We start from the raw sequence: 27,519 nt of genomic DNA, 5'->3' as shown, positions 1-27,519 counted from the left end.
TATTAAACAATATAACGAGTCATTCATCATATAACTATGCTAATTATTTTCTTACATCAAAGTAAAGTGTGGCATTAAGAAAACACAAACATACATGCTCAAATCAATGATGGATTTCAAAGAGTTCAATGGGGGGCATACCTTCATCACTGCCAAATTCGTATCGATACCATCCACTTTAACTCCATCAACTGTGGCTTGGGCTTCTTCGACCATTTTGAAGTTATGTCTAGATTCCGTTACAACTTTTTCCAAGTCGGTCATCTCTCCGACCACAATATCTCCCACCAGAAGTTTCTCGTCACTTGCAACATGAGATACAACCCCTAAATTAGATAAAATTGCCAAAGCAGAAATTGAATACATTCCAGATGCCGGTCTCGATCCATCAGTCCGATATAAACTCTTCGAAATAATCATGTTAGCAAGGGTTTCCAATATTAGATCACCACCTGGAAGCTGATCAGCAAGGTTAAACATGAGAAGTGACTCGTAGCGAACAGGGACTGAAGAGCACATTTCCTGAATGGCTTGTAATCGAAGAATTCCGAGTACGGCCTTTGAAAGTGTTTCTTCTTTGTCAACACCCACTATCTGGATTTTTCTAATAAATCTATGAGCATAGAGAATTTCTCGAATGATAGCTAACCAATAGTCCCGGCGAGAATGGCCTGTTAGCTCAGGAAACTCCATGATAATTGGTTCTGGCCTACATGTAGCATAAGCTATCTCAAAAGAGACTTGTATGAAGCCAGTTTCCTAATTAAAAAGATAATCCAAGGCAAAAGAGAGATAAAATGGTGAATATTACTTACGTGGATACAGACTTATACAAGACTGCCTTGTCAAAAAGGCGTGAACCCCAAGGCCCAGTTAGCTCAGGCTTAACAACTTGTTTTAAATCAGCAGAAAGGTCATATATCTTTGTTTTGTCATAAGTTACAACTTTTAATGCCTCAAAATATAGAGAATGGTCAGTTAATGTTAATCTTCCTGTAGTTCAAAAAGTTTGGTAAGAATTCGCAATTATGCAACACAGATCAATACGTTTCTAATCCATATGTTAAATAGCAGATATTACTTCCAGTGGTAATCTGATAAAAGGAAAATATTTCTAGCTAAAATAAGAAAAACCTACCGGGCCATGTTGAAATGCCTATATGTTCAAGAACAGGTTGGCTCGTCAAGGTTCCATCTATCTCAAGGACCTTCTCTCCCCTTTCTGAACGAACAGCGTTAAGAAGAGATGACTCAGTTTGAGATTTCATTTTTTTTATTGCTCTGGATAGAGAGAAAAGGACAAGCATTACATATTCATTAGTAACAGAGCATCCAGAATTAAATACAAATAATTATTATAATTACAGAATTCACAGAATAAAATAAACGTATGCCATGTGAGATCACTCAATCATGAACACAACCATGAAAAATCACTTCTTGTAGAAGTTAAAATATATGAATGGAAAAATAGCAATGAATAAGATGCTAAAAGTTGGCTCAAGCAAAACTAACATTAAATATTTCATGACCTAGAAACCATGGTGCTGGTAGAGCTACTGAATATAAATCAAAACTATGAAAAGTTGCACCCAGCTGACGAGCCTATAAGAATCGCGAAGGAAAAATCAATTCCTATCTACAAGCTCCCTCCCTTTCTCCCTCTTCCTGTGCTCCCTATCTAAGTGTAATATTCATAAAGATGTAAGCGTTATCCATTCCTCCATTCTTCCAAATAGTTCACTCTTTATAAACACAATTACATATTTGTAGGAGCCTATCAGAGTAAAGAAATGAAATATACATATATGGTCTTCAAAGATTTTGGAACTAGGGTAGCAAACCAAGAAAGTTATTGGATGGTCTTAAACATTTAATAGTTTGGCTTGGAAAATTTACAACTATAATTATAGCACAATATACAAATCAACGGGATCATGCCTCATTCATTAAACAATAAAATACAAGGGGTTTACGGTTTTATGGCCTGCATTTATAATATACTTGTCACAAAAATTGATAAGAAAAAAAGAATCACTGATATAATAATTGATTAGAAAATGTGGGATAAAGAAGCTCAAAAAGTTGAAGTGCTTGCATCAGAAGATATCCATTTCACCTGTCAATGATCTGCTAAACAAAAAAGAAAGATGGTTTGTAAGATTATATGTACACCTATTGGTCCAAATCATAAATTGGAAGAAGGAATGATAACCCTCCGATAAACAGAGAAATGTACCTTCACAAGTGAAAAAACCTATTTATCTTGCAACTGCAAGGCCAAATATTGCTTATATAGAAAGTTACGTTAATGTACGGTGTACGTTTACAGGAAAAAAGTCAAGATACATCAAGGAAATATGTTAAAAATTGAATGGAACACTCAATACAGCAAGAATAAAATGGGGATATCTTGATCAATAACAAAAACTTCAAGGTCAAGCTCATGTTACCACAACCCAAATAAAGTCAGAAAAGCCCAAATTGAGGAGAATTTAATAAAAAGATTAAAAGACTAAAAGAATTATTAAAGATATTAAAAAGCCTAAATCCAGTGATGTCAGCTCCAATTCACTCTAAGGTAAGTTTGTTCTTTTCTTTGGAATATAATAGTTACCTAATGTCATAATGACTCCTGAATCATCGATTCAAGAAACAGTTATCACATGACAAATTTCTTCTCAAAAGTTATCTCCTACAATCTTTCCAAATGATTGAAAAAATATATTATTGATGGCTCTCTTACTCTTAAGATAGTAACGGATTACAGATATTCAGATCAATCTACTTTTAGTTGCAAGGAATGTTCACTTCAACAGGCTTTGCACTAACCTAATTCCTAATAAAAAATGCATCCATAATACGAATTACAAAGTAATTTTTTTCCTAATTGTGTTTTCCATTATCAGGAGGCAAGAAAAAGATTAGAATTGCTAAGAGGTAATTTGGTTGCAAATATTCATAATTCAAGGATATTCTAAATGCAGTGTAATCCAAATTCAGTGTATAAAAAATTCAAGAGATTATTTTTTCTGTGCTTGGTTGAAACAAACCTAGAGAACAAGAAAGAAGCAAGCTAGGGTAAACAATGATAGAATTGGTGGGGTGTGAAAAACAAGACCCGAAGAGGATATATTGACAGGATCAATAGAATCAATAGCGACGAGAGAGGAGAGAATGCAACGGGAGCTTGTTGAATGACAATATCTGAGGGGAGAGCATGATGGGAGTGATGATGATAAGATCGACATGGACGATGAGAGGATGTTATATAAGCTCATTAAGGGAAACCTCCACCGAATCAAGGGTGTGTAAAATAAGGGAAGACGTGACGGATCTCATTGTAAAGAAGAAGAGTAGGGTGCAGTGAAGTCTAAAATCACATGAATCCTACTATTTAAAATTATACCAAATTTGAGCTAAATGTCAAATTTCTCCTCAAAAAGCTTTGGATTCACTTTTCAATTAATCAAACACTAGAATTTTTAAAACCTACATTTGAGTGCACTCAAAACTCAACCAACCAAACAGACCCAAAGGAGATGAATGAATTTTGTTTTCTTAAATATCAAGTAATTCAATTTGTCAAAAAATGATCTACCATTGTCTTTCATTTATTCCTCAAAAAAGAATATCATCTGATTTTAATAGAATTTTAAAAAACATGCTCCATTCTCTTTTTAAGGGAATTCATGCTAAAACATTTTCTTTAAGTTGTTTTTAAATTTGCAAGAATATATATATATATATGTATATATATACATATATAGAGTGGAGGGTGTGGTACTCGAATTGTTAGGCGCATTAGGGATGGTCGAGACTAGTACTTCAATAATAGCCTCAAGTCCTTCCTTTAAACTATATATATATATATATAGATAGATATATCATCACAATATCGGCGGTCAAAAGCTCTACTAGGGTTTCGAATGGCAATTTCCGCTGTCAATGACTCATTCGTGCTCGAAGGAGAGGGCTCGCACCTCATCGCCTCTGTTTCATCGTCTCTCCGCTTCTGTATCCTCGCATATTGTGCTTCGTCAGCTCGCGTCTGCGTCGTTCTGCGCTTTCGTCTGTTTCGACGCCGACAGTCTTTGCAGCTTCCACGATTTTATCAGGAAGTTGTAGCAACGCCGACAACTTCAGATCTCCACACCTTCGCCTCTCCCTACTTCCACGACTATATCAGGATGTCGTAGCAGGTGGATCTCCCTGCTCTGATGGTGCTTCCTCCTTCGGTTGAACCTGACAAAACCTCCTTTGCCCCCGTGGTGGGTAATCTTCAGTTGGAGTCCGCGGTTGTCTTCCCCACAAGCTACAAGGATTGTCGTGATGGTTCAGGTGATTGTCTTTTTGTTAAGAAGACAACTCGGAAATGTGAGAAAGCAGCACTCTTTTTCTCTGATTTAGAAATTTTAAACCTGACTGAAAAATGCAAGTTCGTTCTTATTAGAAAAATTCAGTGGGGGCATCCACCTATGGAAATTATCAGAAAGAGTTTTGATAATATCAAACTAGTAGACAAGTGGAAAGTGAGACTCTTTGATTGAAGACATGTGTTGATTAGTTAGCCGTGGTTGAAGATTAGCTAGGAAATTCTTCAAAAAATATTTTAATATTGTAGGCAAGTCAACGAAGTTACTCAAGTTGTCTCCTAATTTTGACCCAAATCATGAATCTCTCACTGTATCAGTATGGTTTAATCTACCTGATCTCAAACTGCACTTTTTTAATCATCAGATTATCTCTCTATTAGGGCCATACTTGGGACTCTATGAAGTTAAACTATCCACCTTCAATCTAACCAGGCTTTCTGTGATCAGAATACTTGTGGAAAGGGATATTACTTAACTTGATATTATTGAAGTCTGTTTGGGCACAAGTTATAATGGATATTGGCAGCAAATTTTCATAGAATATAGAACTTTTTATTGTACCCACTGTAAGATGTTTGGGCATACCATTGATAAATGTCACAGGCTCCATCCTAATCAGGCTCCATCCTAATTTGAAAAAAGCAGGAACACACTATTAATGCACCCCATGTGCCTAAACGCGCTCCCAACAAACTTGATGTTGCTCAACCTGTGGAGGAAATTACCACAAGACAGGAGTTGGGGTCTGATTAAATGGCCCCTGTGGATCCCTTCCTGCCAATACCGTTTTTGTTTCTACGATTGATGTGATGACGGATGGCTCTGCTGAGCAACCTATACCTTCAAACCTTATTGAAAATAATATTGAAGAATCCTTACCTACAAAGAATAGTGTTCGGACCGATAATTAGGAGAACCTTGCAGCTCCCCATATTCAGGAAGTATCTGGTGCAGAGGCGACAACTCATACTTCACATATACTAGAACCTATTGTGGTTACAACGGTTGGCAATCCTTCTACTACAGTTCTACCACCTCATATGAATGATCAATCTTCGAATGAGGAATGACAGGTTTACACATCCAGGAGAAAGAAGAAAAATGGAGACCTAATTGAGCTCAGTAATCTAATTGATGATATTTTGGTTACTTCGAGTAATGATACACACCTCACCAATTTGTTAGTTGGCTCCCTTCCGAGAACTAGAGGCAGGGGCGGGACTAAATTGGGTCGTTCCAAATTTTTTCCGCGCGTTGGTCGTTTTGGTTTTTGATGTACCTTCTCTTTTTTTTGAGATTTTGTGTGTGTTGTACCGTCTGGATTTAGTGCCTACTTTTGGGCCCACTTATACAACCTATCTGTATCAATGTATATATAAATGTTTGCCTTTCTCACCTAGTAATGAAAGAAGTTTTGTTCCCTTTTACTTGCTTCATGGCCACTCACTGCACATCATCATTGCCACAGCCATTGGTTGTCATAGTCGTTGCCCCCACACGCTATGTCATGTGTGCCAACTGCCAACCCCACAACAATTGGGCTCCTCTACCTGTCATCATCTATCACCAAAGTTCACTCTTGCCAACCATCTATCATCACCACCCGCACTTACCTTCATCCCATATTAAGGCATTTGAAAAGTAATGTAACCAAAAAACTATTTTAAAATATCTAATTTGCATTCATTGTCGATCTCAAACCCGAATATGAAAAATGAAGGGTTGTATTAGGTAGCCGACAGTCAACGTAAAACTTGTTGAAAAAATCATGACATGAATCATTTTGATCATTGTGTAAGTGCAAGGGCGTCCCCTTAAAGCGACACGTTGTAAGGTCTGAATACAGTGAAAATTGTGCAAGGGTAACTAAACCGACGACCGAGTGTAGTGTTAAATAAGCAAAGGTTCTCACATTACGGACGAATACGGGTAAAGATGTTAGTCCATGAAACTAATATTAAGATGGGATCTTGAAATATAAGTACTTTTACTAGTAAATTAATGAAATTTGTTTATATTATGATTACGGGGTGTAGTGTCAAATAAGCAAAGGTTCTCACATTACGGACGAATACGGGTAAAGATGTTAGTCCATAAAACTAATATTAAGATGGGATCTTGAAATATAAGTACTTTTACTAGTAAATTAATGAAATTAGTTTATATTATGATTCATAGAAAGATAAATATCTTATGTGTTCAATAAACTAAATGGGCTGGAGAAGAGGCTAAGGAGATTAATAACTTAGGTTTTAAACTTTGGTATTCAGATAAGAGTTGCACTATAAAAGAGGTAGGTGTAGTTATAGATAATAGTTTGAAAGATAATGTTGTAAAAACTAATAGAGTTTAAGAAAGAATTATAGCCCTTAAGATTATTGTTGATACAAAGATTGTTAATATTATGAGTGCTTAAGCTCCTCAAGTAAGTATAGATAGGTTCTAAAGATACATTATGGAATAGCTTAGAAGGCTTAACACAAATGATACCTATTAAAGAAGAAATTTTTGTTGGAGGAGATTTAAATGAACAAGTCGTTAGAGTAGTATAAGATTTTAGACATTCATGGTGGCCGAGGTTTCGAAGATTAATGAAGAAGATAGAGTTATATTGATTTTTGCTTTAGCGTATGATTTTAGAGGAATTAGGTTGATTTGTCATACTTTAATATTATGAGAGAGGGTAATTGAACATAGGTTAAGACATATTACAAAGATTCTCATAATTATTTTAGATTTTATGTCGGGCAGGTATACAATGGAAGTTATACATTTATTGAGAAGTTTGATGGAGAAGTTCAGAGATAATAAGAAGAATCTACATTTGATTTTTATTGATTTAGAAAAAGCATACGATAAGATTTTCCAAGAGATATCCTTTGGAGATCTTGAGAAGAAAGATGTTGATATGACTTATATTTAAGTCATTAAAGATATGTATAATAAAGTTGTTACTTGTGTTCGAGATGAAGGAGGATTGACCGAATATTTTCTTATTTCTGTTAGATTACATCGGGGATCGAATTTAAGCCCATATCTTTTTGTTTTAGTTATGGATGGTCTTACGGGACATGTACAGGAGGATGTACCTTGGTGAATGCTTTTTGCTGATGATATCCTTCATGTGGAAAAAACGAGAGAAAAAGCCCAGGAAAAACTTAAATTATGGAGGTCTACATTGGAGTATAAAGGCTTTCATTTGAGTAGAACTAAAATTGAATACATGGAATGTAATTTTAATAGTAGTAGCTCTAGTGACAGAAGTGTAACTTTGGGTGATCAAATTATTAAAATATGTGAGTGATTTAGATATCTCGGGTCTGTTGTTCAATGCAATAGTGATAAAGATGAGGATGTTAATAGTAGAATTCAGGTTGGTTGGTTGAAGTGGAGGAATGCGTCGGGCATTTTGTGTGATAGAAAAGTACCGCTTAAACTGAAAGGAAAATTTTATAAGACAGTGGTGAGACCTGCAATACTCTATGGCGCTACTCTATGGCGCTGAATTTTAAAAGAGAATCATAATACTAAGTTAAGTGTTGTCAAGATGAGAATGATTAGGTGGATGAGTGGGTTTACACTTAGAGACAAAATTTGAAATGATTATATCCATGATAGGGTTGGTGTAGCTCATGTGACGGACAAAATTAGAGAAAGTTGTCTTAGATGGTTTGGTCACATTAAGCGTCGACCATCTGATTATCTGATTAGGAGAGTAATGTTTTAGTTTTGACTATGTTAAAAAAGGCAGAGGTATACCTAGGAAGACTTGGGCTTATTGTATAAAAAATGACCTTAACTTATTAGAACTAAATGAAAATATGATACTAAATAGGATGCAGTGGAGAAAAAAGATTCATGCAGCCGACCCCACGTAGTGGGATTCAAGCTTTGTTGTTATTGTTGCACGATTTTGTTATCGCTAATACTTTATTCAAAAAAAGAGATAAGCATATTCTTGCATATTCTTACTTATAAGAATGAAGTTAATAAAACACAAATTGATTATTTTCTTATGAGAATAAGAGATCGTTGAGAATGTAAAGAATGAAAGGTCATTCTACGCAAAGATTTAAGTACTCGACAACGATTATTAGTTTTAAATTTTAAGATAAAGAGTTGTAAAATAAACCATACTATGAATCATTATCGTAGAATTAGACGAGTTATCTAAAAGACAATAATAAAATTATTTTTATGAGTAAAATTTAAGATTTCAAAATTTGGGATGTTCATGAAGAATGAAATTCTATATGGGATAAAGTAACAAAAACTATTAAACAAGGGGAAAAAGTTGTACTTGGAGAATCAAGACAAAAAATTTCTATAAATAAAAATAGTTTGTAGTGGAATAATAATGTACAAGAAAAGAAAAAATATAAAGTTTGTTATAAAAACTAGTTTAAAAGTAAAAGCTTAGAGAACTGAGAAAAATATCAAACGGTCTGTAGGGAGTTTAAGAGAGCAATCTATGACGCTAAAAATTCTGTTTTTAGTGAACTTAAAATAAATTAGATACTAAGAAGAGTGAAAAATTTATGTATAAACTAGCCAAAAACAGAGAAAAGATAAGTAAAGATTTAACTCAAGTAAAATGTATTAAAGATAAAAATCAAAAAATGTTTTACTTAGAAAAAAAATATTCAAAATAGGTGGGTAAGTTATTTTTTATAAGCATTTTAATGAAGTTTCGGGAAACATAATCGACCTTAGTGACTTAATATCGTTAATAATAATAAAATATTTCATTTTTACCGTCGCATTAGTAAAAAAGAAGTTGATGAGGCTTTAACAAAAACCAATGGTGGAAAGTCTGTAGGACCTGATCATATCTCAATTGAAGTGTGAAAATATTTGGAAGATTTGGGAGTTTCTTAGCTTACTAAACTCTTTAATATTATTTTGAAAACTAAAAAGATGCGTGAGGAGTGGAGGTTGTGAGGAGTGGAGGTTGAGTCCCCATTTTTAAGAATAAAGGGATGCACAAGAATGTGTCAATTATAGAGGAATTAATTTAATGTGTCATACTTTAAATTTATGGGAGAGGGTAATTGAACATAGGTTAATAATAATAAAATATTTTATTTTTACCATCGCATTTGTGAAAAAGAAGTTGATCGGGCTTTAAAGAAAACCAATGGTGGAAAGTCTGTAGGAACTGATGATATCCCAATTGAAGTGTGGAAATATTTGGGATTGGCTTACTAAACTCTTTAACATTATTTTGAAAACTAAAAAGATGTCTAACGAATGGAGGAAGAGTATTTTGGTGCCCATTTTTAAAATAAAAGGGATGCACAAGAGTGTGTCAATTATAGAGAAATTAAGTTGATGTGTCATACTTTAAAATTATGGGAGAGGGTAATTGAACATAGGTTAAGACGTATTACAAAGATTTCTCATAATCAATTTGGATTTATGCAAGGCTGGTCTACTATGGAAGCTATACATTTATTGAGAGGTTTGAAGGAGATGTTCAGAGATAAAAAGGAGGAACTGCATATGATTTTTATTGACTTAGAAAAAACTTATAATAAGGATCCAAGATATACCCTTTGGAGAGTTCTTGAGAAGAAAGGTGTTGATATGACTTATATTCATGTTATTAAAGATATGTATACAAGAACTGTTACTTATGTTCGAAGAGAAGGAGGATTGACCAAATAATTTCCTATTTCTGTTGGTTTACATCAAGGATTGACTTTAAGCCCATTTTTTTTTTGCTTTAGTTATGGATGGTCTTACTCGACACTTACAAGAGAATGTACCTTGGTGTATGCTTTTCGCTGATGATATCCTCCTCGTGGGTAAGACGAGAGAAAAAGCTCAGGAAAAACTTGAATTATGGAGGTCTATCTTGGAGTCTAAAGGCCTTCGTTTGAGTAGAACTAAAACTGAATGCATCGAATGTAATTTTAGTAGTAGTAGCTCCAGTGACAGAAATATAACTATGGGTGATCAAATTATTAAAAGGTGTGTACACTTTAGATGTCTCGGGTCTATTATTCAAGGTGATGGTGATATTGATGGGGATGTTATTAGTAGAATTCAATTTGGTTGGCTGAAGTGGAGGAATGTTTCGGGTGTGATAGAAAAGTACTGCTTAGACTGAAAAGAAAATTTAAAAGATGGTGGTGAGGCCAACAATGCTCTATGGAATTAAATGTTGGCCTTTAAAAGAGAAGCATAAAACTAAGTTAAGTGTTGCCGAGATAAGAATGGTTAGGTGGATGAGTGGCTTTACACTTAGAGACAAAATGCGAAATGAATATATTTGTGATAGGGTTGGTGTAGCTCCAGTGACGAACAAAATTAGAGAGAGTCGTCTTAGATGGTTCAGTCGCATTAAACGTCGACCATCTAATGATCCGATTAGAACAGTAGATGTTTTAAATTCGACTTATGTTAAGAAAGGCAGAGGTACCTGGGCATATTGTATAAAAAATTATCTTAATTTATCAGGATTAAATAATAATATGACACGAAATAGAATGCAATGGAGAAAAAGGATTCATGTAGCCGACTCCACTTAGTGGGATAAAGGTTTTTTTGTTGTTACATTCAACCAAACAACTTAGGTCTTTTTAAAATGCAAGCATTTTCAATTACTTTGTATTTCTAAAACACATGCTTTATGGCGTTAAATGTTGGCCTTTAAAAGAGAAACATAAAACTAAGTTACGTGTTGCCAAGATTAGAATGGTTAGGTGGATGAGTGGCTTTACACTTAGAGACAAAATGTGAAATAAATATATTTGTGATAGGTTTGGTGTAGCTCCAGTGACGAACAAAATTAGAGAGAGTCGTCTTAGATGGTTCAGTCGCATTAAACGTCGACCATCTAATGATCCGATTAGAACAGTAGATGTTTTAAATTCGACTTATGTTAAGAAAGGCAGAGGTACCTGGGCATATTGTATAAAAAATTATCTTAATTTATCAGGATTAAATAATAATATGACACGAAATAGAATGCAATGGAGAAAAAGGATTCATGTAGCCGACTCCACTTAGTGGGATAAAGGTTTTTTTGTTGTTACATTCAACCAAACAACTTAGGTCTTTTTAAAATGCAAGCATTTTCAATTACTTTGTATTTCTAAAACACATGCTTTATGGCGTTAAATGTTGGCCTTTAAAAGAGAAACATAAAACTAAGTTACGTGTTGCCAAGATTAGAATGGTTAGGTGGATGAGTGGCTTTACACTTAGAGACAAAATGTGAAATAAATATATTTGTGATAGGTTTGGTGTAGCTCCAGTGACGAACAAAATTAGAGAGAGTCGTCTTAGATGGTTCGGTCGCATTAAACGTCAACCATCTGATGATACGATTAGAACAATAGATGTTTTAGATTCAACTTGTGTTAAGAAAGGCAGAGGTAGACCTAGGATGACTTGGGCATATTGTATAAAAAATGATCTTAATTTATTAGGATTAAATAACAATATGACACCAATACGACACTACATAGAATGCAATGAAAAAAAAGGATTCATGTAGCCGACCCCACTTAGTGGGATGTAGGTTTTGTTGTTGTTAAATTCAACCAAACAACTAATGTGTTTTTAAAATGCAAGCATTTTCAATTACTTTGTATTTCTAAAATACATGTACTATAAAAGCTTCCAACTAAACAGACCCTTAAAGAATGGCTAAACTGAATCAATCACATCTTTTCAAAAAGAGTTAAATTTATAAGAATTGTGTGCTACGTATGTAATTTTCCCAAAAAAGAAATACAACACTTGATGTTTTTAAAAAAAAATATATTCAACAACAATTTATCAATTGTTAACCTGTCTAAACCACCAAGGTACTTCTCATAGGCTGCAAATGAAAGCCGGCCACTACTTGGATTCGCAAGCACGTCAAAGATATTGGAACATGTAATTATATCTGCAATAATGGGTGTAGCAGGGGCGATGCGCAAAAATGCATCTAAACCAACAGTGTTGTCATTAGACACCTGTCACGATTTGCAAAAGAATTAGACAACAAATTACAGTAACATGGCAAGAAGAATGTGCATCCATTTGGATTAAGTGCTTATACCAGCTAGGGTTTTGAATAAAAATTTAAAATAAGCTTTAATGGATGGTGTAAATGGTGGACATGAGATCCAGTTTAAATTCTAAATAATACTGAGTAGAAAAAGGTTTCTTGCCCTGGGTGAGGGTGGGCTTGCCGCGGAGGGAGCTTCCCATGCCAACATCATATCAAATGTAAGGCGCCGAAACTTTGGATCAGCAGGATGGCCTGCAACTTGAGTCATTACAGCCAATGCCCTGAAACAGCAGTACTCTAAGAAATTTCTGGCATAATTTGAGGGCTTCTTTAAGGCCTCAGATGCTTCCATGTCAAAATTTCTCTGAATTTCGTCCATAGAAACATCAAGAATTCTGCAGTAAAAATTAAGCATCAATATCATTCTCATGTTTTCCAAAAAAAACTCAGATCTCTATGATGCATTCAATAAGATATACACAAAACTGTCTGGGATTAATATGAACAATGGGAAAAAGGCATAATTGGGTTGAATTCAACCACACAAATGGTGATAAAGAATAGCAATAGTTTCAGCAAGACCATACATGCTTATACAAGCTTATATAAGCTTTTCCAGAATCGGTAAGAACCCAAGAGGCACATCAATTATTGCTACATAAAAACAATACAAGATCTGACAATTATACATCGAGAAACCAGTTTCTAAGAATAGTCATGTCAAATTTCCTTATGAAGCATAAACTTTGATGGAACACACAAAAATCAACTTCACGGTTAGCGCACCGAAAGACCATCAATCCAGTACACGAAATGACTTAACCCTCACATTACATTTTTGCTTGTGTTTCATAAAACTGTGCAGCAAATTACGCAAAAGTCTGGATAAGAAACTGAAACTAAATTGAGACTAACAAAATAAAAATAAATTTCTCTTGATCCAACAACAACACGACGGTAAGAACAGCGACAGCGGAACTTACCGCGAGCAACGGCCGACGATCACGTTAGCCATCTGAGAGAGCTCCGGAATCCACTTCCTTCTACCAGAAGGGGATCGGCCCATCTCCTCATATTCCTCATCAAAGGAAGTTCGGCGACTGAGAGCCCATTTGAAGGGACCCTCCATGAACCCCTCCAGAAGGTTGCGAGTTTTATCCATCATAGCCATGTCTCCCTTCCAGAACACAAAAATCTCCTTTCAACGATCGATCCAAGGCTAAAAACCCTCTCCCTTCATATAATACATTTCCTATTCCCAACCAAGAAAAATCTATCAAAACTTCATTTTGTTCCTCCCAAAGGAAAAAGCAAAACCCATTCCTCCAGATTGCGATCGATCCCCCAATCACAAACTTAATCTGTGGGATAAAACCCTTATTCGCTTCTTATTCCTGCTTTCTTCTCTTAGAAGTAAACTGCTATGGAGCAAGGCTGGACTCTCTGTGACAGCATGCGATGAAATAAGTTTGACAAGAGTGATAAGAAGGGATGGTATACAAATACAAAGATAAGTTTGACAAGAGTGATAAGAAGGAATGGTATGCAAATCCAAAGAAGTTCTGCGCGGTAATAAGATAAGATTTTTACACTCAATAAATTTAGAAAATTAAAGTTTCGTTGAGACTCCTAATGCACATGATATGACTTATATTCAAGTCATTAATGATATGTATACTATTTTTGTTGGATTACATTAGGGATCGACTTTAAGCCAATATTTTTTTGCTTTAGTTATGGATGGTCTTATTGAACATTTATAGGAGGATGCACCTTGGTGTATGTTTTTTGCTGATGATATCCTTCTCGTGGTTAAGATGAGAAAAAACTCAGGAAAAAGTTGAATTATGGAGGTCAACATTGGAATCTAAAGGTCATCATTTGAGTAGAACTAAAATTGAATACATGGAATGTAATTTTAGTAGTAGCTCTAATGATAGAAGTGGATGATTTGCAATGCTCTATGGCACTAAATGTTGACTTTTAAAAGAGAAGCATAATACTAAGTTAAGTGTTGCAGAGATGAGAATGATTAGGTGGATGAGTAGCTTTACACTTAGAGACAAAATGTGAAATGAATATCTTCGTGATAGAGTTGGTGTAGCTACAGTGACGGACAAAATTAGAGAGAGTCGTCTTAGATGGTTTGGTCGCATTAAACGTCAACCATCTGATGATCTGATTAGATATTTGACTTATGTTAAGAAAGGCAGAGGTAGAACCAGGAAGACTTGGGCTTAATGTATAAAGAATGATCTTAATTTATTGGAACTAAATAAAAATATGACACTAAATAGGACGCAAGGGAGAAAAATTACTCATCTGGGTTTTGTTGTTGTTGTTGTTGTTGTTTATAATTAAATCACACAACAAAAAACTTACGCCAATAAAAAATTAATACGATAGTTACCTTACTATGTAGGCACAACATAAGTGTATTTAATTATAGAAACCACACTAAACATCATTGTGACAATCATATATGCCTTTTTCGGATTTATATTTCAATCTTCCCAAAAAAGTCTTATAAAAAGTTAGGTGCTCTTCATCAATTAAGTGGAGGTGGTTAATGATGTGAGGATCCATTACCTTGTGTTTTTTGTCTAATGGGTCCATGAAATATTTAATCAAATAATTACTTTCATTTATTTTCTTATTTGATAATCAATTAACTCTATATGTTAATAGATACTCTAATATTTTTTGCATTTTTACCATATTATTTTTACATATAATAGGAAGTGATGGTATATCATTTATTCCTTTTAATAACATGTCATTTTAGTCTTTGAAGAAATAATAAAATTAGCCAAAGTGGCCTCTGTGATATCATGCTTAGATTTGGCCACCTTATCATCATCTTAGCATGAATGGGTAAGTTAATAGCAAGGCTCATTCTCTTTATAAATCCCCTTCAGCTCCTTATATATAATATTCAATATAAAAGTTCTTAGAAAATTCATTTTCTACTTCAAGGTCAACTAATTATTCTTTGATTTTGGTTAGTTATTCTTCCAATCCTTAATAACTATAATAACAGTGATTGATTGGTTGAGGACATAAGCTGATGAAGATGATTATTCTTTAGCTACCTCTCTCACTTTTCTCCAAATTAACCATCACTCTCATCTATAATATATGTGGTCATGTGCACTTTCCTCTTGACACCCCTAACTAGGAGAGGCTCATAAAGAGTATATATATTAACAAATAGAAATTGTCTCCATTGCTTTATACACAAATAAAACTAACAAAAATCTTAAAAATTATTCAAAGCAAGCATAATCATTATTTATAATTATAATTAATATGAATTTATACAAAAAAGTTCTAATACTTCTTATAACTTATTTTTCAGTTCATTACCGTTGATAAATTGTTTTTTTGCTCATGATTGTTTTATTATTGTTCTAGTTCAACATCCTTAGTGATTTACATCCAAGGTACTTTGCATTTTCTTCCCAATTTTAAGATGTCTTTACAAGCATAATACTACAATGTTATGGCATATCTAATGATTGTATATTCAGTTTGGGGCATTTTTTTATGGTGGTCACCTCTCATAGCTAACCATATCTCTATTTAGCCATTTCAAAATTCTCTTCCATGATAAATTATCACATGTAAATTCAAATAAATATTTCCTCATTCTCAACCAAGAAAGCATCAAAATAAAATCATTATCATGCTTATCATTATTGATCAAAGCACCATTTATATGATGATAAAAATATAAATTTTATAAATTATCCCTCTCAACACACAACATGAATACTTTCTCTAAGTGAAAAGCATATATATATATATATATATATATATATATATATTAGTGTGCGTTGCGTGTGTGTATTTCACTTTTAAAAATCTTGTAATAGTGATATTTTTTATGTAATAGTAAATATTTGAGTGTTATGTACGTAAATAAAAAAACTTAGGTGTTAGGTATATAAAAATACAAGTATTAAGTGGGATGTATGTAAACATATATATATACACACACACAAAAACATAGAGTAAATATATTCTTAATTTGGATTTTATTGACAAAGACATATAATGACATAAAATTTGATGGAAAGATTAGCTCTAGAAAAAAAAATATTATTAATATATTCTTAATATTAGCCATTAAAATAGAACTTACAAGTGACTTTTTAAGTGATCTCAAACAAGCTTAATTTCCTCTAGATGAAGAGTTTATTGTAATTAATGTCTATTAGTGACAGTGAAGTTACTTAATTTATAATGAAACTTGAATCAAATATGTTGTTAGTAAGAAAAATATACGTGCAACGATCACACTTCTGAACAATGATCTGAATGGGTCGCTATGTGATACACAGCGGCGTGGTCACATCCGGACCATCATCCGAACGTGTGGTCTGCCACAAATAATATTTTTTGCTATCAGTTGTGTATGTTAAAATGTACAATAAACCCATCTTCCGTAGCAAAAAAATAAACTAAGGAAAGATTTTGAAATTAAATTATACATTTCAAGTGTTGTCTCTTGACACAATAGGGGAAGCACGTCAACATAATAGTTTTATAATAGAGTAAAAGCCACGATTTTCATTGGCATAGTTAGCGATATATATAAGATATTGAGTAGTTAAGCTATTGGCATGAAATTATATATCCTATCTTCTTTTCCATGTTATTTATAATCATGTATTATCTTGTTCCTTAACAAGAAATAAATCCTCGTAGCCAAGAAATAATATTACGTACTTTGTCTGGATACATCCGGCCGGACTTCATGTACAACGAGGTTGTATAAGTTGTATAAATTGTCCTATAATGTGTACAACCATGATATACATGAAATTCAGATCCTTCGGGACAAAATATCTAATAGTGTCTGATGCATGCAGGTCTCTCAACTTAATAACTATAAAATTTTGAGTTTCTCTTTATGTTATTGCACTTCACATTCTCTCTTGTTAAAATACCCAGAGTGTATTAATTACCTTTTTAGTTGCTCTCATTATCAAACCCAAACATATGTGCCCTATATCTCAAACTCTTAGGCCTTGATTAGGATCACATTTATATTTTGTTTTATATTATATATTTTTATATTTTTGTTTAATTTGATTTAAGAGAAAAGATGTTTGGATGTGATAGTTGTTTTACAAACACAAAATAAAAATTTATAAAAATTACATTATCCAAACATGCTTTTAAAAAAAACAAAAAATAGAAAATAAAATTGATCCAAATGGAGGCCCTATTTGGGATCACTTTTATTTATTTAATTTTTTTATTATATTTTAATTTGAAATAAAATATAATTGTCTATTTAATTAAAGTACGATTGTTTTTAAAAATCTTCAAAACACATAAAAAGTTTTATTTAAAAAACATGTTAATTTATTTTTAGAAAGAATAAATAAAAAATATATTAAAAATACGCTAAATAAACTTGTTTAGAAACAAAAGAAAAAATAGATGAAAATCCATCAAAAATTTTATGAGGCAATATATACACACACACACACACACACAATTTAGATTAAACTAACTATATATTATCTTATTTATGCATGAAAATATGCATAGATAGACTATTCATAATTTTGATGTGGCATAAAAGAATTGCACATTACAAAAATAAAAAAATAAAGTTTAGAAATTAAATATGTAAATACATAAAAATTAGGTGTCCCATATATCTAAATGCCCCAAAAATCAAATGCCCACATCCCACTTATCTCTCCAATCCTAACTAAAACCCCGCCACCCTCCCATACTTCGATGCCCCTTTTCCTCATCCACCCCCTCCCTCCCTCTCTCTCTCTCTCTATCTCAACACTCTCTCTCCTCTATCTTCACAGCTTCGTAGCCATGAGCCATTCTTCATCCCTGAAGCTCACGAAAACCTCCCATGTCATCACCAAGCCCAGAAAGCGCTCCTCCTCCATCACCCCCTCCACCTCCCCCCCAACTACTCAAAAACCAATCATCTTCTACACCCACTCCCCCAAACTCATCCGCACCTCACCCGACAAGTTCAAGTCTCTCGTACAGAAACTCACCGGCCATGATGCAGCTCCTCCCCCGGATCATCTTAACGTGACTAATGACGGAGAACATCAGATCTCTGAATATGAGACATGGGCGTTCATGGAGCCTGAGAACCACAGCAGTACTGTTCCTTTCGGCTCTGATTACTCGCCAGGATTGCTTTATCATGATTTTAGTGAGACATTTTGATATGTTGCTGTGTTATATTTTAGGGGTATTTACATAAATAAAAGCTGAGAGGAATGATGGAAATTAAACTCAGTGTTAATATGCTTATATATATATATATATATATATATATTCTGATGTTATCACTTTGCAGGAGATTTGGAATAAATTATATTAACTTTTAGTTTTTTCTTTTTTTAAAGTGATTCACATCTTCATTGATTTATTCATTACGCAATAATTACCTTAGTGTGCAGAATCATGATGTTATCTTCATTGAGTATGGCTATCTTATTCATATGAAGGAGGCTTTATGTAGCTTTTGTGAATTACTTTATGGATTGATTTCACTGTGCCATCGCATTGTAAGGGGATTTAATGAAGATTATTATTTATGTTACTTGTCAACATAATATCCCTATGCTAATTTAAGCTTAATTTATTTTCCTGTTACATGCGAGAAACTTTTGTTTTTTTCTTAATCGGTTGACATGTTGCTTTCTTCATATATGACCTTATGTGAGATCTTGCACACTCTTTAAGTGTGTTCATGCACCTAGTTACAGTGCTTGGCCTAGTCGATTATAGCCTCAACCGAGGTATAATAGCTTGTACTTTTTAGATTTCTATTTGTTTACTGCAATTAGGTATACATACTACATAAATCTTTTTGGGGCACCAAAATTATGTTGTATCGTGACACTCACCCATTGGATACATGTTTTGAACGTACTTATGAGTTTTTCATGAGCTTTTTAAAAATCTTATAGATCAATAAACAATCTTAAAAATGACATTACTTTAAACAATGTTTAAGGTTTAACTCCTTTTTTCAACCATTAAAACACATAAATTTTTTATTTTAAGCATTAATTTGACTTAATCATTAGGTATCATTTGACTCTAGTCATGATGGATCTTAAGTGATTTAGTATGATTCCCTGTTAGCATAGTTCTAGATGAACCTAAACCTTAATTAGTAGTTTATTAGGACAATCTCATACAATATATGACTTTGGCCTTCTTCTTGTATGATTTGAAGAGGAATATAGACCCACTTATAAGTTAGTTTTAATAATTGCAGACTAATCAACAAAACCCTCATCATCCACCTCATTATAATGCAAGTGAGTTGACTATTAGAGGCCTAATAGTCACCCTTCTAGACTATTTAGTGAACTAAAGAGCTTTAGATAATTATAATCCCTCTAGTGACCCTCCTACTTAGCACTAAGGTCCCTTTGCAGATCCTAAGTAAACCAACTACCTACCCATTAAACGTGGTTATTTATCTTAAACCTATATACTTCTTACAGTTTGACCTAAATTTTAGTCTACTTGTGCATATATAGGAAAATTACTCTTTTTCATAAGTGCTAGTTCTCCCTAGGCTAATTAATAGTTATATATATATATATATGTTACATGCGGAGTGTGCACATACATATTGATGATATTTAATAGCATTATAATGATATTTTATTATAATATCATCACAATATTATTAAATACCTAGGTTAATTAGCATTAATCAAAAACTTTTTAATCTTGAGGATGGCATGGCCCACCTCGAGGTAGGCCAGTTTCATTCTCAAAATACTTTGAAATTTATGAGGCCTTAGACATAAAAAAGCATAAGATGCTTAAAATTGGTCAAAGTCCACCATCCAAGATTAGATCCTCTATCTCTTAGATTTGTATTTTAGGAGTCAAGAGTGGATCTCTTTTCACTGTGTTTGTACCTTTCCCATTACTATTGCTTTAGCTTAGGATTTAAGAGTTGTAGAAGGATTACCTCAACTTTTTGTTCTTTAAAATATCTTCATTCTCATATATCCACGACATAGATTTTAAGGCCCATATGATTGCATGCCCATTTTAATGTGCATTATGTTCATCATACCTAGGCTACTTATATCCTTAATGGCAAAACTTCTATGTTATAAAAGAGGTAATAAAGGAACATGCATCATTAACTATTTAAATGGAAATCATGCTTGATTAATAAACTTAAACACTTTCTAATTAAATCTATTTAACTATAATACCTCACATTTGCTTAAATTAACATCATCAACTTAACACGCAATATATAGGTGTTGTGTTAGGTGACTTTGTTAAGGATGTTATGGATCACAGACTAATACACATACACATAAGCATAAAACTCATGATTCATTATATGATTTATTTTATTTTCTTACTAGGATTGTGTATGAATTAGTTTAAACCAAAAAAATCAATTCAAATAGTGAATGTTTGATTTATTTAGTATAGTTTATGAAATCATAGTTTATTATTGTTTTTATTTAAATATTGTTTGAATTTTGGCTATTGGTTTATTATTAAAAAAATGTTGAAAGAAAAAAACTTCTTTTGTCATTGAAAGAAATCCAATAAACAATTGTTTAACTAAATAGTTAATCAATATCCTAATTCAACTGATCGATTTCATATCCTTTTTTTATTATTTCAAAATAAAATTAAACCAAAATTGAATTGAATAAATCAAACTATATAATGATTTGACTTGGATTAGTTATATATATGATATGGTTGGTTTTTTAATTGGTACAATTTAACTAATTAATAAATTTATTAACCAATCTAATCAAATCGAAATGCATGCCCTTATTTAAAGCTCACATAAAACTACATGACTAAATAAAAGTTAGTCTGACATATCATGCCCATTTATGATCATGCTACATTCACATGCATCAATGGCATAATTATAAGATAAAGTTTTATGCACATTATGATTGCATGGAGTTCAAACTTGAGGATTTTATGGGACTAGATTAACTTAGCTTATCATTCTCTTAAGAAACAATTCTAATTAGACCGAGTCATGGAGTTTTACGTTGAAAGACTCATATCATCTGCATTAGATTTAGGCCATGGACCATATATGATTAGTATATGTAATCCCTCTTTAAATATAAGTTTGATAATAGCATTATATTTATAGTGTTCCAGTTCTTATTTTAGGCAAGTTTCCTCCCTTTGGGAGCTCTAAGACCTGCATATCAATGTCACTTGGTGATGCCTCCTCACATACTATCATAGATAATGTGTTAGCTCTTTTAATTTACCCGTTTATGCATACACTTTGTTATTCTATTACAACTTTCACTTTTGGTGGATCTACTAATATTTTATCACTAATAACACTGTGTTTAAAAAATATAACACTTCTCATTCAAACATCACATTTAAAGGCTTTTGCATACAACTACATTTCTTTCATATTTCCAACACCAACCTAAATGTTTTGCATGATTATTAATATTTTTGAAATATATCAATAAATCTTCTAAAATTATAATTAAGATAAGGTTTGAATACATGATTCATCAATTTCATAAAACTTATTAATTCAATTATTTCTTAAGATGGTTTAACTAAGAATTCATAATAATTATATTTTATGTGAAATCGTTTTAAGTAGGATGGGGCCGAACTCTTAAACATTGAAGCACCTTTTTTGGAGTAACAGTGAAATTTTGATAGAAACTCCAAATTTAAACATGCTCATGCTGGAGCACTCTTAAGATGGGTGACCTCCTGAGAAGTTACGCCAACGAGACAAAATCATGAGTCCAACAAGCCAAAGTGGACAATACCTTGATGGATGAGAGTTCTAATTGTCAAAAATGATTTATGAGCATTACACCACCAAGAAGATAGGAACTAAGAACCATACAGAACAAACAGCTACGCCAAGGGAGCCATTGCCAAGGGAGCCATCTCTTGAACTCTTGAACTTTGGATGGGACAAAGTGCTACATGTTCAAAGTCAGCTCTTGAATTCGTGAGGGCTACGTTTAGGTTCATATATGTCTGGTGGATGATTGTGGTATAGATAAATGATGAGAAAATCCATTACTTAAGTGGGAGAGATTGTGAAACCACTTAATTAGGATGAAGCTAAACCCTTAAATATCAAGGTGCTTTTTAGTGTAACATTTGATAGAAACTCCAAAGTTAAGTGTGCTCATGCTGGAGCACTTCTAACATTGATGACCTCCTAGGAAGTTACACCAATGAGACAAAATCGTACGACCATTAGAACAAAGTAGACAATACCTTGATCGGTGAGAGTTCAGGCTACCACATCTTAAAATGATATTAGTCATATATGCATTATCATCTCTTTATTTTAATTAATTATGTCATGATAGGGTCGAACTCTTAAACTTTGAGGCACCTTTTTTGGAGTAACAGTGAAATTTTGATAGAAACTCCAAATTTAAACATGCTCATGCTAGATCACTCTTAAAATGGGTGACCTCCTGAGAAGTTACACCAACAAGACAAAATCATGAGGCCAATAAGTCAAAGTGGACAATACATTGATGGATGAGAGTTCTAGTTGTCAAAAATGATATATGAGTGTTACACCACTAAGAAGATAGGAACTAAGAACCATACAGAACAAACAGCTACGCCAAGGGAGCCATCTCTTGAACTTTGGATGGGATAAAGTGCTACATGTTCAAATCCACCTCTTGAATTCGTGAGGGCCACGTTTAGGGTCATATATGTCTGGTGGATGATTGTGGTATAGATAAATGATGAGAAAACTAATTACTTAAGTGGGAGGATTGTGAAACCACTTAATTAGGATGAAGCTAAACTCTTAAATATCAAGGTGCTTATCAAGGTGCTTTTTTATCAAGGTGCTTTTTAGTGTAACATTTGATAGAAACTCCAAAGTTAAGTGTGATCATGCTGGAGCACTTCTAACATTGATGACCTCCTAGGATGTTACACCAATGAGACAAAATCGTATGACCATTAGAACAAAGTAGACAATACCTTGATCGGTGAGAGTTCAGGCTACGACATCTTAAAATGAGAGTTCAGGCTACCACATCTTAAAATGATATTAGTCATATATGCATTATCATCTCTTTATTTTAATTAATTATGTCATGATAGGGTCAAACTCTTAAACTTTGAGGCACCTTTTTTGGAGTAACAGTGAAATTTTGATAGAAACTCCAAATTTAAACATGCTCATGCTAGATCACTCTTAAAATGGGTGACCTCCTGAGAAGTTACACCAACAAGACAAAATCATGAGGCCAATAAGTCAAAGTGGACAATATCTTGATGGATGAGAGTTCTAGTTGTCAAAAATGATATATGAGTGTTACACCACTAAGAAGATAGGAACTAAGAACCATACAGAACAAACAACTACGCCAAGGGAGCCATCTCTTGAACTTTGGATGGGATAAAGTGCTACATGTTCAAATCCACCTCTTGAATTCGTGAGGGCCACGTTTAGGGTCATATATGTCTGGTGGATGATTGTGGTATAGATAAATGATGAGAAAACTAATTACTTAAGTGGGAGGATTGTGAAACCACTTAATTAGGATGAAGCTAAACTCTTAAATATCAAGGTGCTTTTTGGTGTAACTTTGAAAATTTGATAGAAACTCCAAAGTTTAGTGTGCTCATGTTGGAGCACTTCTAAGATTGACGACCTCCTAAGATGTTACACCAACGAGACAAAACCGTACAACCATTAGAACAAAGTAGACAATACCTTGATCGGTGAGAGTTTGAGCTACCACATCTTAAAATGATATTAGTCATATATGCATTATCATCTCTTTCTTTTAATTAATTATGCATGAACTTACATTAAACTTACAAAATATTGATGTTCATTCTAATCATACAAATTATTAATCACTGGCAACAAATACTTATTTTTAATTATAATTTTGCTAAAATTCTTGCAGTTAATGTGAATGTGCATTATAAATTCTTTTTCTACAATAATAGCATAAGATTCATAATATAATATTTTTTTGAAGCGTAATATATCTATAAATAGATTGAAAACACAAGGAACAAAACAAATAAAAACCATTTGTCTATTAAAGGAATGTCATAGCTTAAATTCACCAAAAGATAAGAAAAACTTGGCAATCAATCCTAATTAATGAAAGATAAAGCTCTAAGATATATTTTAAATATGATATTTACATTCTAAAATATGCCCATATTTATAAAATTTTACAATAAAAGAATTAAAGCAAAATATCAAAGACCATAATTTATAGGGGTGATTAAATCTTGAGTTCTAGAAATATCCACCATGATTCCACTCCCTCTTTGGTTGGTTTAAAAAAGCTCGAATGAATTTTGGCATATTTTGATTGATTCAAGCATGGAAAGCAGTTTGTGCCAAGTAAAAAGGTGGTGGAAGCATATCCACCTTATATGAAAATACATATTTAAAGCAAAATGTAAATGAAATAAAATAAATAAAATCAGTACCAATGTGCATGTGATATATTGAAAGGTCAACCTTATTGATCACATCTAGTTTGACATGTGGTACTTTTTTGTGCTATATTGGAATTTTCGATGCTATATCAATTTATTTAGACTCTTAAGAATCATTTTTTGAGGAGTTTAAGTAGAGATGACACCCGACTAAATTTATGATGAGCTATTATAATTATTGATCAATAAGCTAGTATAATCTATGATATACATGTTCTATTTTATGTGAAATGTGTACTAATTGTCCGCATATATGGGTATTCATCTAGAATAACAACATTTACCACATAGAATATTGGTGGAGATATCACTTGATTTTGTTAAGTATGTCCACTTATAAAAGGGTTAATTTATACAACTTCATGTTATAGGGTTCCCTTTAGGGCAAAAAAACCTTAATGATTAGAGATGATCTGAAATGCATGCTATATGGTAAATTTAGAGAATGCATTTTATCAAAATTGAATAATTATTTTGAAGAGCCAACATGTAAGTTGAAACTTTTAAATTTAGTGGAGGAACGCCTCTTAGAATAAGTATGCATTAGTTTATAATCATCCTAATTAAATTCCTCTAGCAGACATTTTATGATTAACTTGATCAACATACTTAATATTATTTTCTTCAATATTTTCTTAATATATTGATGAAGGCCAATAATTTGTCAGATTAAATATTAAATACAAGAGATAAAATGTGGTTAAGATCATTTGGTTTCTTAGTGGTACGACCAAACAATTTCAAAAAGAATTTTTAGTGAGTTTTGGACATGACTATTATATTAAAATTTAAAAATGACAAGTTTTATGCCTTGAGTGCCCAAATATTTTCTCATAAATAATACAAAAGTTTTGACTTATCAATTGTGTGTATGCTAGTACATAATATGTATGATCTAGTTGTTCAATGTATGATTTTGTGGGGATTGATGCATTAAGAAAATGATCATTTTTAATCTAATTTCATAAACAATACCGACTTAGTCTAACCAAGTTTCATTGACTTGTCACCATAATAATGATCATGGCACATTAATTACATTGTTCGCAGGCTTCTGATACATTACATTTATATTTCAAATGTTTTACAGTCATCGTTCTCGTAATCACTATCTATTTAGATATAAGTCAAGTCAGCACAAGACATGACAAACAATAAGTGAGGAGATCTTAAACTAAGAACCCAAAACTTAATATTGACTCTTGTAAATGGGATTCAACAAGAACTAGAGTTTCAGGGAATTTATAGTAGTCTGATTATATTGGCATTCCTACATGGTGTCAACATCAAGCTTGTGTTGAATGCTGAGGTTTTAAATGAATTTAAAGTTTCACATTAAAATGCTTTTTAGTTTTAAACACAAAGCACATGAGAACGGGTGATGATGATATCAAAGCACCCTCTTGTGGTGGACAAGTTTTGGGTGCCAACTGAGAGTTGACAACTCCATGGTGCGAAGTTCATAGTGGTGCAATAAGTGAAACTTGTTAACACACTACCCCGAGTGAGCAAGTTTTAGTTGAGATTTGAGTTGGCAAAGTCCTAGGCAAAGTCTTAAAAATATAACAATATTCCATTTTTAAATAAAAGATTTAAATGCATGCCACATAATTCCTATATATTACATGCATATTTAAAAACTAAACTTTAATTTTTACTTATTAAGCAAGAAAAATGTAGTTTTCACTTTTAAGTTAAAATAATTGTATTTTTAATGGTATATAAAATGGTCGTATAACTATAAAAAGTAAAGCTTAGGTGTTAAATATATCTATGTAAATGCCACTTTTCAATTTTTTTGGGGCAATCATTTAGCTTAAACTATTGCTTCTCAATCAATTGCCTATAATGATGATGATTGTGACCTTACATTATATGCATCTAGCATATGTCAATACCAATCTTCCTTTTATGACCAAACCACATGCATTAAGATCACCTAGTACCTATCTTTAGTAATGATGTGTTTATTGTTTCCCTGACCAATGTCTTAAGATTTACTCAGCATCTTAGGTGACCCTCATCTCATTTTAAATAAGATTAAACACTTTAGTGACTTCTTACATATTTATTGATCAACTATTTCTTAAAGTCAATGTAAAATGTGAAACTCTTCCAAAAGAAGCCTTGAAATCCATCCCAAGGACATGAAATAAAGTACAAACATGCTATTGATTGAATGCTTAAATATTCAACCAAGAGGCCATAGTTTCCAAAGTCCAAGACATGAAATAAAATACAAACATGCTATTGATTGAATGCGTAAATATTCAACCAAGAGGCCATAGTTTCCAAAGTCTTGCTTGAGCATTATATTTGCAATTAAATTCAATTGAAGTCAAAGAAGGTTGGCAACATAAAAGAGATTGTGCATGTAAGGTGCCTTAAAATTATTCACTCTCGAGCTATCCAAAAATAACTAGTCTTCATTGGCTAAAAGTGAAGGTCTATTTAAGTCATAGCTGCAGAAAAATACTATTATAAATTTATTTTATTTTTAAAAAATCATATTATAATTATTTGGCAGCTAACGCACTTAAAGCTAGATCATGTTGTGAAATGTAACTTCCCATCTCAATTTTCTTAAAAAACAGACAAAACACAATTTTATCAAACGCCACAAAATGATGC

At 32.8% G+C, this 27,519-nt stretch overlaps 1 protein-coding gene across 1 annotated transcript in view; it reads right to left on the bottom strand.

Annotated features, from left to right (window-relative positions):
• Positions 1–13,875, bottom strand: part of LOC110022518 — a 32,247-nt gene extending 18,372 nt beyond the window's left edge. The window contains exons 1-6 of the mRNA XM_020721502.1: positions 13,368–13,875; positions 12,545–12,779; positions 12,177–12,346; positions 1,139–1,281; positions 816–993; positions 142–709 (exon numbers count right to left, since the gene is read on the bottom strand). Coding sequence (XP_020577161.1) covers positions 142–709; positions 816–993; positions 1,139–1,281; positions 12,177–12,346; positions 12,545–12,779; positions 13,368–13,555 — 1,482 coding nt within the window. The 5' untranslated portion in view covers positions 13,556–13,875. The remainder of the gene's footprint in view (positions 1–141; positions 710–815; positions 994–1,138; positions 1,282–12,176; positions 12,347–12,544; positions 12,780–13,367) is intronic.
• Between the last annotated feature and the right edge of the window lie 13,644 nt (positions 13,876–27,519).

This window comes from Phalaenopsis equestris, unplaced genomic scaffold, assembly GCF_001263595.1.
Source record: "Phalaenopsis equestris unplaced genomic scaffold, ASM126359v1 Scaffold000002, whole genome shotgun sequence".
Taxonomy (NCBI): domain Eukaryota; kingdom Viridiplantae; phylum Streptophyta; class Magnoliopsida; order Asparagales; family Orchidaceae; genus Phalaenopsis; species Phalaenopsis equestris.
Note: the sequence above shows the minus strand (reverse complement) of the source record. Positions and strands in the feature narration are given on the sequence as shown.